We start from the raw sequence: 13,415 nt of genomic DNA, 5'->3' as shown, positions 1-13,415 counted from the left end.
TAACTTTCTTAATGAGACATGGAGCCCTACAACATTTTTCTTTATTGCTTTACAGCTATAACTAACACCTCTAGAGTCATTCATGAACATAGTAATAAAGGTTTTTTTTGTGGGTCATGGGGCTTGAACTCTGGGCCTGAGCGCTGTGTCTGAGCTCTTCAGCTCAAGACTACTGCGCTACCCTTGAGCCAAGCCTTTTCTAGAGGTTAATTGCAGATAAGAGTCTCAGGTCCTTTTGTGCCTGGGCTGGCTTTGAACCTTGATCCTCAGATCTCAGCCTCATGAGTAGCTAGGATTACAGGCATGAGCCACCTTGCCCTGGCAGTAATGTAGTTTTTAATTACTGAGATCTACTTATCATACATCAATCCTGCAAACTTTTCTATAGGACTTCAAGTATTACAGCTAAAACAGGATATTTTCCTTTGTTGAGAATAAAACAAATCAGAATGGTAGAATGTTGGAGATATATATATATATATATATATATTCTGTTTAATTAAATGCTACTTACAGTAGGGGGCTATAGTGTATTTTCTAATTTTTAACAAAGGCTATCTGCTGTGTATCCAACTGAGATTGAATTCTCTTAAGAATATGCCATTTTTGAAATAGAAATATTTTCCCTTCTGCCATGGACCTCTATTGTGCAATTATCTTCTCTTTTCTCACATTGGTTTCATTCTCTAGGCTTCCTTGATTATTCAAAACCAATGAAATGTGAGCCAGTGGCTCATGTCTAGAATTCTAATCACTCATGAGGTTGAGATCTGAGAATCACTGTTCATAGGTAGCCTGAGAAGGAAAGTCCATGAGACTTCTGTCTCCATTAACCATCAAAAAGTTCAAAGAGCTATGGCTCAAGTGGTAGAGTGCTGGTCTTGAGCAAAAAGCTCAAGAAGAGTGCCAGGTCTCAGGATCTACAACAACAACAACAGTAAAAATGTGGTATGAGGCTGGGAATGTGGCTTAGTGGTAGAGTGCTCGCCTAGCACACATGAAGCCCTGGGTTCGATTCCTTAGTACCACATGAACAGAAAAAAACAGAAGTTGCACTGTGACTCAATGGTACAGTGTGAGCTTTGAGCAAAAGGAAGCTCAGGTACAGTGCCTAGGCCCTGAGTTCATCAAGCCCCAGGAGTGACAACAACAGGCTCTTGCCTGTAATCCTCGGGAGACTGAGATCTGATGATCATGATTCAAAGCCAGCAGAAAAGTCCGTGTGTGTGTGTGTGTGTGTGTGTGTGTGTGTGTGTGTGTGTGTGTGTGTTAGCTCAGAACTGGAAAGAGAGAAAATTAAAGTCTTATTACCCTAGAAGTAATCAATATAAGAATGCTTTTCATTTTATGTCGTTCCTTTTATTAGCTTTATGCTTGGTCTGAAAAACAAAGATAACAAGTATCAAGTAATAAGTGAAGTAAATAAATGAAAGTTGGAAAAATTAGAAAACTGGAAAACTATTAAAAGAATGTTCCAGAAACATTCTAACTATATGGATGTGAGATGTGCTCATTTGAACTTCTTGCTGATATAATGCTCTAAGTAGAATATAAGAGGGAAATAAGTATTAGCTAGTTTTTGTTAAAGAAAAAAAAGTGAGATATATTTATTTTTACGTACTATGTAACTTTCTTCTGTTCTCTTTTCTTCCTCTTTTCTTCCCCCATTTTACTTTGCTTTTTGCTGTATTCTCCCATAAGGCCATTATTTTTGTGCTTTATCAGTATGTTGGACTGGTGACTAATGTCTAATTCCATGTTGTGTCTATATGATGTTTGGTAACTGAAAATTGAACATGCAGTCATGAGAACCTCAAACTGCTCATCTTGAATAACACATGCCAGAAAGCTGGTTAGAAGAATGTTTTCCCTAATTAAGCGACTGAACTGACCACTTGTTTTAGTGTCTGGTAAAAATAAACTCACCAAGGAACTAAGTCTTTTGGCACCAGAAATCCTACAATATCCTTGCCAGAAACTAGAAACTTTTGCTTTTTGCAGGTTTCTAATCTGGATACATTAAAGGAAGTGGGATTTGATAAATAAACCGAGAGCTAGATGACCATGAAGAATTAGGCCAAAGGTCAAAAGATGATAGTTTCTTAGTTGCTATATGCAATAAGAGCCACTTTTCTCCAGAGTACACTTTATGGAACTCACTGTATACTTAACAACAATGGGTGAGAGAAAAACTGTGGGTATCAGTGCATATATGCACACACACTCACACCTACACAACCACACACACACACACACACACACACACACACAGTATCTAAATGAATAAGATTAAAACCTAAGATTGTTGCAAGTGGAGCTGTGGCTACAGTGGTAGGAACTTCAGCCTTGAGTGAAAAAGCTAAGGAACAACACCCAGGCTCTGAGTTTAAGCACCAGTGCTGGAGTATTGGCATAAAAGCTGTTTTTTTGCCAAAATGTGTAATGCTATGTAGATCTCAAGAATTTTGACTTTTAGTAGTCATGTACTGTATTAATTGGAATTTCAGTGTAGATATGCAAAAGTTGAGGTTCTTAGAAGAGTTGCTGAAAAAAGTCATGTTGAATTACTGCTTGACTGTCTGTCTACTTTAAGAGCAAGTAGAGCATGGAATCCATTCTTTCACTTTGGGGAACAGTAAAAGCAGAGGACGTGAGGCCTCTAACCCTCTAGCACAGAGGCTGAAAAACTTACATTCAAATATGGTCAGCCAACTGCTTTTATAAATGAAGGAGTGTGATTTTTTGTTTGTTTGGGGAAAAGGGTTTATGGGGTTTTTTTTCTTTTTTTCTTTTTCTTTTTGCTGGTCCTGGGACTTGAGCACTGTCTCTGATCTTCCCATGTCTAGCATTCTACCACTTGAGCCACACTGCCACTTCTGGCCTTTTCTGAGCAGTTTATTGTAGATAAGTTTCATAGACTTTCCTGCCAGCAATTCTTTCAAGCCGCAATTCTCAGATCTCAGCCTGAGTAAGTAGAATTACAGGTATGATCCACTGGCACCCAGCTATAAATCAAGTTTTATTGGCATATCATCATGCCCATTTGCTTATATATATTATTTGTGGCTGCTTTCTTTCTCTAATGAGAGTTGTGTAGTTCTAACACCAGAAACATCCATCTATCACCAAAAACATTGCCCAAACCCTGCTCTGTTTTGTTTTTTTTGTTTTTGTTTTTTTGTTTTGTTTTGTGCCAGGCTTGGGCTTGGGCTCAGGGCCTGAGCACTGTCCTTGGACTTTCTCAAGGCTAGAGCTCTACCACTTGAGCCTCAGCACCACTTCCAGATTTTTTCTATGTATGTGGTACCAAGGAATGGAACCCGGGTCTTCGTGCATGCTAGGCAAGCACTCAACCACTAGGCCAAACTCCCAGCCCCCCTGCTCTGTTTTATATGACATCTTTTTTCCGTTGCTCAAGTGGCCAGGATTTGATTCTACTATGTGCTTCAGTTTAGATTTTTTTTGTTGTTTTCAGATAGAACATAGAACCAAATCCCCTAGAAATACCCAACAAAACGTAGGTTGATTGAAATTGAGTTTAGTATTTGCAAAAGTGAGCATTTTTACAAACAACAATGGGTTGTTCATCTGAAGAAAGGATTTGCCCTGTACAGTGTTCAGGTTTCAAACCAAAAGCTCAGTGGTGTGCCTAGAAAAGATGCCAGGTTGTTATATTTTAAAAACAAAATAAAAAATTTTAAGCTGGCAAAGATTAAACAGAATTCCATAAGACTTGTTGGTGGCAGTGAAATACTTTTATCATTGTTCTTTATGTGATCGCAACAATAAGCTAAAAAGGTTATTTTTAGAAAGTACACTTAGAACTATAGTCCCCAAATTATTGATGAGACAGAAAGTTTTAATGCGATGCAGTTATGGATGAGATTTTTTTAACAAGTGGACAAATTTGATTTTTAATTATATTTGAGGGCCAGGAGTGTAGCTTAGTGGTAAAATGCTTACCTAGCATGCACAAAGCCCTGGGTTCAATTTCTTAGTACCCCATACACAGGAAAAGCCATAAGTGGTGCTATGGCTCAAGTGATAGAGTGCTAGCCTTGAGCAAAAAGTGTCTAAGGACAGTGCCCAGGCCCTGAGTTCAAGCTCCAAGACTGGCAAAAAAATTATATTTGAATTTCCACATCAAATCTTCTGAAAATTATGTTGATAAACATAAGGGAGCTTGATTGGAGAATAAGTGGAAATAAAAGCAAAGAATTTGATGAGACGATTTATTAAGTAATTTGGTAACCTTTTGTATATTGTGTTAATTGTTGAACCGTAATGACGCAAGTCTCAAATTTTCTTTCTGGAAATTTGTTTTAGTGTTTTTCAGAGGTGAGATAATGTTTCAATATGATGAAGAACACAATGTTACCCAGGTAGGTGTTAAAGACTTTTCAGGGATGTTATTGGGGTGTCTGTTCAGGGCCTCGCACCTACTAGATACTTGAGCCATACCCCTAGCCTTTGTTTTGTTCTTTTTTTGCCAGTCCTGGGGCTTGAACTCAGGGCCTGAGCACTGTCCTTGTACTTTCTCAAGGCTAGTGTTCTACCACTTGAGCCACAGCACCACTTCCAGCTTTTTTTGTGTATGTGGTACCAAGTAATCGAACCCGGGGCTTCATGCATGCTAGGTGAGCACTCTACCAATAGGCCATGCTCCTAGCTCTGTTTCAATCTTAAAAACTGAGTGTACTTAGTATTAGAATTCCTAGACAGAGCAATAAGGCAAGAAGCAAGCATAAAGGGGATCCAAATAGGGAAAGAGGAAGTGAAACTTTCCGTATTTGCAGATGACATAATTCTGTATTTAAAGAGCCCTATAGACTCCACTACCAAGCTCCTTGAGCTGATTCAAAACTTTGGCAAGGTAGCAGGGTATAAAATTAACCCTCACAAATCAACTGCCTTCCTGTATGCCAACAATGAGAGGAAAGAAGCAACAATCAGGAAAGCAACTCTTTTTGCAATAGCCTCAAAGAAAATAAAGTACCTGGGAATTACCTTAACTAAGAACGTAAAGGACCTTTTTGATGAAAACTTTAAAACCCTAAAAAAGGAAATTAAAGCAGAATGGGAAATGGAAAAACCTCCCATGCTCCTGGATTGGAAGAATCAACATTGTGAAAATGGCAACCTTGCCAAGGGCTATCTACAAATTCAATGCAATACCCATCAATATCCCAATGTCATTCTTTAAAGAAATAGAAGAGGAAATCCAAAATTTCATATGGAATAATAAAAGACCCCATATAGCAAAAACACTTCTTAGCAGAAAGAACAGCGCAGGAGGAATTTCAATACCAAACTTTAGACTCTTACAGAGCTATAGTGACCAAAACAGCTTGGTATTGGCACAAGAACAGGACTGAAGACCAATGGAATAGAACTGAGGACCCAGATATTAAACCACAGACCTATGGCCACCTAATCCTTGATAAGGGAGCAAAAATAAATAGAATGGAAGAAAGACAGCCTCTTCAACAAATGGTGCTGGCAGAACTGGTTAAGCACCTGCAGAAAACTAAAGTTGGACCCTTCTTTGTCACCCTGCACTAGGATTAACTCCACATGGATCAAAGACCTCGAGGTAAAAGCCAATACACTGAAAACTTTACAAGAAGGAATAGGAACTACACTAGGTCTCCTTGGCACAGGTCGAAACTTTCTTAATAAGCACCAAGAAACACAACAAATTAGAGAAAGGCTGGATAAGTGGGACTGCGTTAAACTGCAGAGCTTCTATATGGCAAAGGACATAGCTAGCAAATTAACTAGAAAGCCTACAGAGTGGAAGAAGATCTTCACTAACCATACAACGGACAAAGGCCTCATATCTAAATATATCAACAGCTCAAAAAATTGAATCACTCCAAAACTAATCTCCAAAGAAACAACCATCCCATTAAAAGATGGGCCAAAGACTTAAAGAGAGTCTTCTCTGAAGAAGAAATAAAAATGGCCTATAGACACATGAAGAAATGCTCAACATCTCTGGTCATAAAAGAAATGCAAATCAAAACAATTCTAAGATTCCATCTCATTCCAGTTAGAAGGGCCAGGATCAAGAAATCTAATAACAACAGATACTGGCCAGGAGGGATCACTACTACACTATTGGTGGGAGTGCAAACTTGTTCAACCACTATGGAAAGCAGTATGGCAGTTCCTCAAAAGACTAAATATAGAACTCCCTTATGACCCAGCAATTCCACTCCTTGGCATTTACCAAATCATCCAGAAACAAGGACATACTAAATCCACTAGCACAATGATGTTCGTTGCAGCACTATTTACCATAGCAAAGATATGGAACCAACCCAGATGCCCCTCAGTTGATGAGTGGATCAACAAGATGTGGTGTATATACACAATGGAATTCTATGCTTCTGTCAGAAAGAATGATATTTCCCCATTTGTAAGGAAATGGAAAGACTTAGAAAAAATCACATTAAGTGAAGTAAGCCAGACACAAAGGAACATAGGCTCAATGGTTTCTCTCATTTATCATAATCAGTAGAAACCTTGGGCTCTCCTAGCAGAGATTTACAATAGAATAAAATCTAGATACATAAGGCCATATAGTATGATGCTAAATGAAAGGACCTCCAGGATATAGAAACAAAAGCCATATAATGAGTGATTGTTGTCCTTAATGTACTATGTTATCTCTCATCTCTTTTGCTGTCCCTTGGTTATCTCATATTGTTACAATATTTCACCTTGTTATCTGATATATTGTATATATGCTTAATTGGTTATTTGAAATAGAATAGGGAGGGGAGGGAAATCCAGATGAGAGGTGGGAAGGGGGAGGGAAATGGGGACCGACATGAGAAAGGGTATCAATATTTGTGAAGTAATGCACCTTCTATCTGTTGAATGTAATGTAAACCTTCTATTAATTACAATAAAAATAAATGAAAAAAGTGAATGTACTGTGGTTCTAGCTAATCAGGAGGTTGAGTTCCTAGAATCCCCATTCAGGGCTAGTTCTGGCAGACAAATCACAAGACTCTTATCTCCAAATACAGCAAAAAGCCAGATGTGAAGTTGAGGCTTAAGTGATAGAGCACCAGCCATGAGTGAAAAAATATCTGAGAAAGAACACAAAACCCTAAATTCAAGCCCCAGTGCTAGCAAAGTAAAAGAAAAGTAAATGTGCATAAGTTTTTCTGGAGACTCAGATCATTTGTGATATTTAGGTATGTTTCCTTTGTCACCAAAGTTTTATAAACTGCTCATATTTGACTCTAGCTTTGTGATAAGCACTTGAATTCATAATAGTCATGTTATTTTGTGAATAATTAACATTTTAGCTTTCACTTGGTTTGTTGCTGAGAAATATAAACACAAAGCTATTACCAGTTAAAATTTTCAATTATCATAAATACTCCTGGCAACAAGAACTAAGAAGAACTTCCCAAATGTGATCATGTTCATTGCATGGGCATTTCAAACCTAGTGCCATCGTCCTTCCCATAACCTATATTGACTCAGAGGATTCCCGCCAAATGTACCTGTTCATTCAGTGAATATTTTCTCTACTATGTGCTTGGGTCACATAGAGAGGTGGCAATGGCACTGTGAAATTTCCCTTTTTATATTAGGTTGTGTTACTTCCATATGGGACCTATCATGAAGAGATCTTTAGTAGTGTTGTTTGCGGGAAGGAGGGCATGAGCCCAAGAAAGAGAATTTAGTATATCAGAATTGCTGATTCTGAAATTTATGAATAAGTAAACTAAAACTCAGCCAAAACTGATTAATTAATTAATTAATTTGAGGGGGGTAGGATTCAGCCTCTGAGGTGAACAACTTCTTGGTAAAGAAACGGTAAAAGCAAAAAACAAAAACCTAACTAATGATGTTTAATGTATCCTTAATGACTTGTTTCTGACAGAATCAAAACACAGCTAATGGCACCTTCACTGGAGTCTTATCTCTGAGTAACCTCAAGTAAGTAATCTGATTTAAAACGTTAGATCTCAACTATGGGGAGATAACTTGTTGTTGAGCCACTTTTGCTCCCTGAAAACCAAGAATAGAAAGACTCAAAAAATTGAAAGCCAATGGCTCTTGTCTTCTTTCAAGCCAACAATAGTCACCTTTCATCAACTAATAGCCCCATCATGCTGTTCCATCTGACTGTCTGAAATTATACAACTTCATTTGAATTGGTCTTTGAGTTTTAATGCAAGTTATTACTGAGCATTGAGCATGATTGAAATAAGAGTTCAAGTTTGGATTCCATGTATGCCATTTGTTAATGATTTCATGAAGCATCAAAAATCTAATTCAGAAGTGTAAGAGAGCTGGGGCAGTGGCTCACGCCTATAATCTTAGCTACTCAGGAGACTGAGATCTGAGGATCACCGTTCAAAGCCAGCCTAGGCACTAAAGACCATAAGACTCTTATCTCCAATTACCCACTAGAAAACTGGAAGTGGCGCCATGGCTCAAGGAGTAGCGCTGTAGCCTTGAGCTGAAGAGCTCAGGGACAGTGCCCAAGCCTAGAGTTCAAGCACGATGACCAACAAAAAAAAAGTGCAAGAAGAGAGAGAGAAGAGGGGGGGTGGAGAACGCTCTAGTAAGTAGACCTTGGCATAGAAGAACTAGCACAGTGAGAAATACATCATAAATAGATGTTCCCAGGTAGATTGTAGGTCAAAACATCAGCCAGCAGGATAGCCTAGATCAGGGATAATGTGACTCTGTCACAGAAAGGAACAACTCCAGGAAATGTGACATTCACTGGATACTAAGGGACAGTCTTAAGAATTTAAATATATGGGAGTGAGAATGATTAGGGTCATGGAAGCTACCAAATTATAGAGGAGGCATTGCTGGTGGTTTGCAAAGGTGGCTGACTATTGCTAAGAGCTTTCTCTTCCCTCCAGACCTTGATGGCAGCCAGCTGGAACTATTGCCCATTCCTTGAAATGGTTTCACAGCCACATTACTATTGGTGTTTTGGGCCTCACACTTCTGTGTGAGGGAGGCTGTTCTCTGCATGAGAGAATATTTAACGGCATACTACATGCTAGGACAACCTCCACAGTTGAATAAGCAAAAACATCTCCAGAATTCCAGAGGGAATTCGTTATTTTTTTACCTAGCGCCATGTCTGCCTCTTGCCCTGTGCTGGAAGTAGCTGCGTGCAGGGATGACGGGGTGGGGGGGTTGGAATAGCCTAATGAATAACCAACCTGTTCAGCTATCATTTTGATCTTGCTCTCAGTTAAAACCTGTTCAGTTCCCATATCTCGTTAGTTTTCTTTGTTGTATAAATGATAGATTTTTTTCTCTATGTAAAAATGTCTTATTATATCCTGTGTTTCTTCAAAGTGAGCACTGTAAGCAGTAAATGCCATGTACTTCATTTAATGGCTAAAATTCCATGTGTTTTGAATTGTACATCATAACTGGTTGCCTTAATACCAGTTTCTCTCATTTTACTAACAGACGATCAGAGCTCAACAAAACTCTACAAACTCTAAGTGAGGTAATCTTAGTATATTCTGTACCTTTTTATAAGTATTATTTGGGCAGATCATCTAGTTGTACACTCTTAAGGGTGTGTGTGTGTGTGTGTGTGTGTGTGTGTGTGTGTGTGTGTGTGTGTGCACATATTCTCCCAAGTTTGTCAGGTAAAGAGTGAAGGAACTAATTATACTATTCCAAAAGTCAGAACTAGGAACAGTGGATGAACCTTACATGGAGGTATGTTTTCCATTATTAAAGATCAAAAGTTTCTTAAAATGAAAATTCCAAGAGAATATTCTACCATGTATGCTGGTAGGGTTTTGTTTTACACTGGCAGTATTCAGGCAAAGCACATATGGCCTGAATAGCTTTTATGATAAGTCAGGAATCCAGTAGAACTGTAAAGTGATGACCTATTATTAGGAATATAAAGTGAATGACCTCTAGAAGTTCTTGTGATTCCAAAATTCTTTTTTTGTGTGTGTGATTCCAAAATTCTATGATTAGCCCTAGGACATGTTTCCTGACATCTTCAATTGTCTCAGTAACATACATGTTTTTGTCTGTTTATTGCAGACTTATTTTATAAGGTGTGCAACAGAAGAGACCCAAAGGTCAGTCATTCTTAATTCTTTTATAAATATTATTATTTCTGCATTTGTGAGGAATCAAATATTAAAGAGTCTTAGGTAAAATGTGAATTCCAAGGCTCTCCTCATAGTAACATTTTTGATTTCTCTATTTTTATTTTTCCTAACACTGGTCATTCTTTTATATCCATCTTCTCATTTCTTTATGAAACACTGGTTCTCTGAGGCAATGATCACCAGTATTCTTAGCCCCCACTATGACCAAGAAATAACTCAGTGATTTAGGCAGATAGAAAATGAAAAGCATAGTAGATTAATGTATGATGTGAAGTTATTTCTTTACTCTTTTGATTTTTTTCTCCTTATGGTCTATGCCCTGTCTGACTTTAGCACCTTGTGTATTGTGTATACATTTGTCTATTTGAATTAGGGGAGGGAAGGGGGGGAAACAAGATGATGAGACAAAGAACAAAGGATGAACCAATGTACTAGCTATATTCACAAGACAGTATGTTGGAAATGAATTTTACAACTCGTAGTGGGGAAGAAAGGTAGGAGGAAAACATGAGAAGGGATAACAATGTTCAAGATGTAATGTACTCACTACCTAACAAGTGTAACTATAACCCCACGATATATAACCGTGGCAATACTTTAAAAAGAAAGAAAGAAAGAAAGAAACCTGGTAGAGAACTTGAAATTACAGAAAAGGAAAGAAAAGATTAGAAAGAAAGAGAAAACAAGAATCAGATATTGTCCAACAATTATTTTAGGGTGCACAAATAACTGTTTAAATTATGTCCACTGGGTCTCATTGCTGTATAACCCATGGGTCTTCAGACTAGTAATCTCACTACTTGTACCCTGAGCATTCTATGAGAGTCAGTACCAAGACATGTGAAAGGGTATCAATGTATGTGAATTGATGCACCTTCTATCTGGCAAATATCATGTAACCCTTTTATTAATTACAATAAAAATATTTTTAAAAAAGAAAGAATCCAATAAATGGTTATTTCTGTCAGACGCTGGGGCTCAAACTTGGAATCCTAGTTACTTAGGAGGTGACATCTGAGGATCACAGTTCAAAGACAGTCCAAGCAGGAAAGTCCATGAGAATCTTATCTCCAATTACACACCAAAAAACTAGAAGTACAACTGTGGCTTAAATAGTAGAACACTAGTCTTGAGGGGAAAAAAAGCCCAAGGTCAGGACCCAGATCCTAAGTTCAAGCCTCAGGAACATCACCAAAAATGATTTCCATTTTTCAAGCTATTAATTAGTAGATTGTGCTACTTGTTCCATGAAATTGTTGAATCCATGGGCCACTATATGTATTTAGTTCATGAGCATTTCCTCTTTACAGCAGCATTAATTTTTTTCACCCATAACAAGGTAGAAATAGAATTTTAAATCCTTCGTTTCTAATCATCTAGATTGAATTGCCACTAAAATTTTGGATTTGAGAGACTTTTGAGGTTCAACTACGTTGATTTATGAAAAGGTTTCTAGGTCAGAATCTCAAATGCCAACAAATGCCCCACAAGTGGCAAGATAAGGAAGCAGAAAAAGGGAACAGGATTAAAGATGTCAACGTGCTAGTTTAAGTATCAAAGCTTCACCCCTGTGACAAATCAGCAGCTGTGTATGGTCAGAAGTTCTCCGGTCTGAATGTGCGCCCAGTGTCTCTTAAGATATTTTGGGTAAAGTTCACACATCAAAATAGATCAATATTTGCAAGCATATCAGGTTGATGCTGCAAAATCAACACTATCAGTGATACTTTACTTTTGTTTTATCTTGTTTTCTGTGCTGTCCCAAAGCTTGAACTCAGAGCCTGGGCATTGTCTCTGAGTTTCTATTTGGCTTAAGGCTATCACTCTACCACTTGATCCACTGCTCCACTTCTAGGGTTTCTTTTTGGTAGTTTATTGGAGATAGGAGCCTCACAGACTTTCATGCCCTGGCTGGCTTTTTACCCATGATCCTCAAATTGTAACCTCCTGATAGGTAGGGTTACAGGTGTGAGACACCAGAACCCAGCCCCTTTCTTTACTGTTAATTTTGCAAAAGCAATTATGACTATAAAGGTCAGTTTCAAATGTAGTAACATTTTGATTATTAATATTTCTATTTTCAGCACATTAAACTGTACATTCACAATAAAACTGAACAAGACAAGGAATGCATGCAGTCTAATGGTTGCTTTGGATACAGTACGGATTCATCCAATGGGTAAGTTGTCTCGATTGCTGTGCCCATTTTTCACGACTGTTGATGTGTCATCTTAAAGGAAATATTATTAACAAGTTTGTGTATCTTCTGCTTTCTGTTTGACCTTGGTCCTTGGGCAATGTTTAGAAAGCCCAAGAACTTTTATTTTTATTGCTTTCAATATATCAGCTGAAAACATGATAAAAATCAAACTCTATTGAGAAGGAAAGTTCTATTTGGAGTGTTTGATGGATTCCCACTAGGATATGTTGCTTTTTCTTCCTTTTTTGATCGGCAAACCAAAGCTGTATATATTTATGGCGTACATTGCTCTTTTGATATGCATTATAGAATATGCATTATATTATACACTTATCACTTTGTGCTGAGAACATGAGAATGTCATAAACTAATCTGAGCAATGTTCTATGTATAGTCACCAGAGAAGGGAATAGATCTCTTGAACATATTCCTCTAACTGAAATTTTGTAACCTTTAACCAGCATTGCCATAGTCTCGCCAACTATGTATCTCCTCATTCTTACCCCTTCATTCTGTTTCAGTGAGTCAGAGTTTCATAGATTCCACATATGAGTAAGATCATGTGGTATTTATGTTTCTGTGCCTGGCTTATTTGACTTAACTTAATGTTCTTCGGGATATGTTTTTGTTTTTTGGGGTTTTTTTTTTGCCAGTCCTGGGCTTGAGCTCAGGGCCTGAGCACTGTCCTTGGACTTTCTCAAGGCTAGAGCTCTACCACTTGAGCCTCAGCACCACTTCCGGCTTTTTTTTTCTATATATGTGGTACCAAGGAATCGAACTCGGGTCTTCATGCATGCTAGGCAAGCACTTTAACCACTAGGCCAAACTCCTGGCCCCTCGGGATATGTTTATACCTGAACTTCTCTTAGGAGACTCTATAAAGAATGATTGATATGGCATATATGTAACAAAAAAAGAAATAATCCATAAATACTTGGAGCACCTACTATGTATCTATAATGACCAATTATGATGTGCATATCTAAAAACACCCAATTAGCCAGGCACAGTAGCTCATGCTTGTAATTACAATGCCTTGGTAAGTGGCAATCTGGAGGATAACAATTGGAGGCCGACCA

At 38.0% G+C, this 13,415-nt stretch overlaps 1 protein-coding gene across 1 annotated transcript in view; it reads left to right on the top strand.

Moving 5' to 3' along the window:
- Adgrg2 (adhesion G protein-coupled receptor G2) overlaps window positions 1-13,415 on the top strand; it is a 101,927-nt gene that overhangs the window by 68,520 nt on the left and 19,992 nt on the right. Inside the window, exons 9-13 of the mRNA XM_090326742.1 lie at window positions 4,327-4,382; window positions 7,907-7,962; window positions 9,469-9,508; window positions 10,066-10,103; window positions 12,221-12,315. Coding sequence (XP_090182868.1) covers window positions 4,327-4,382; window positions 7,907-7,962; window positions 9,469-9,508; window positions 10,066-10,103; window positions 12,221-12,315 — 285 coding nt within the window. The remainder of the gene's footprint in view (window positions 1-4,326; window positions 4,383-7,906; window positions 7,963-9,468; window positions 9,509-10,065; window positions 10,104-12,220; window positions 12,316-13,415) is intronic.

Source organism: Megascapheus bottae, chromosome X, assembly GCF_031878675.1.
Source record: "Megascapheus bottae isolate mThoBot1 chromosome X, mThoBot2.hap1, whole genome shotgun sequence".
NCBI classification, from domain to species: domain Eukaryota; kingdom Metazoa; phylum Chordata; class Mammalia; order Rodentia; family Geomyidae; genus Megascapheus; species Megascapheus bottae.
This window is presented reverse-complemented; position numbering and strand designations above follow the sequence as displayed.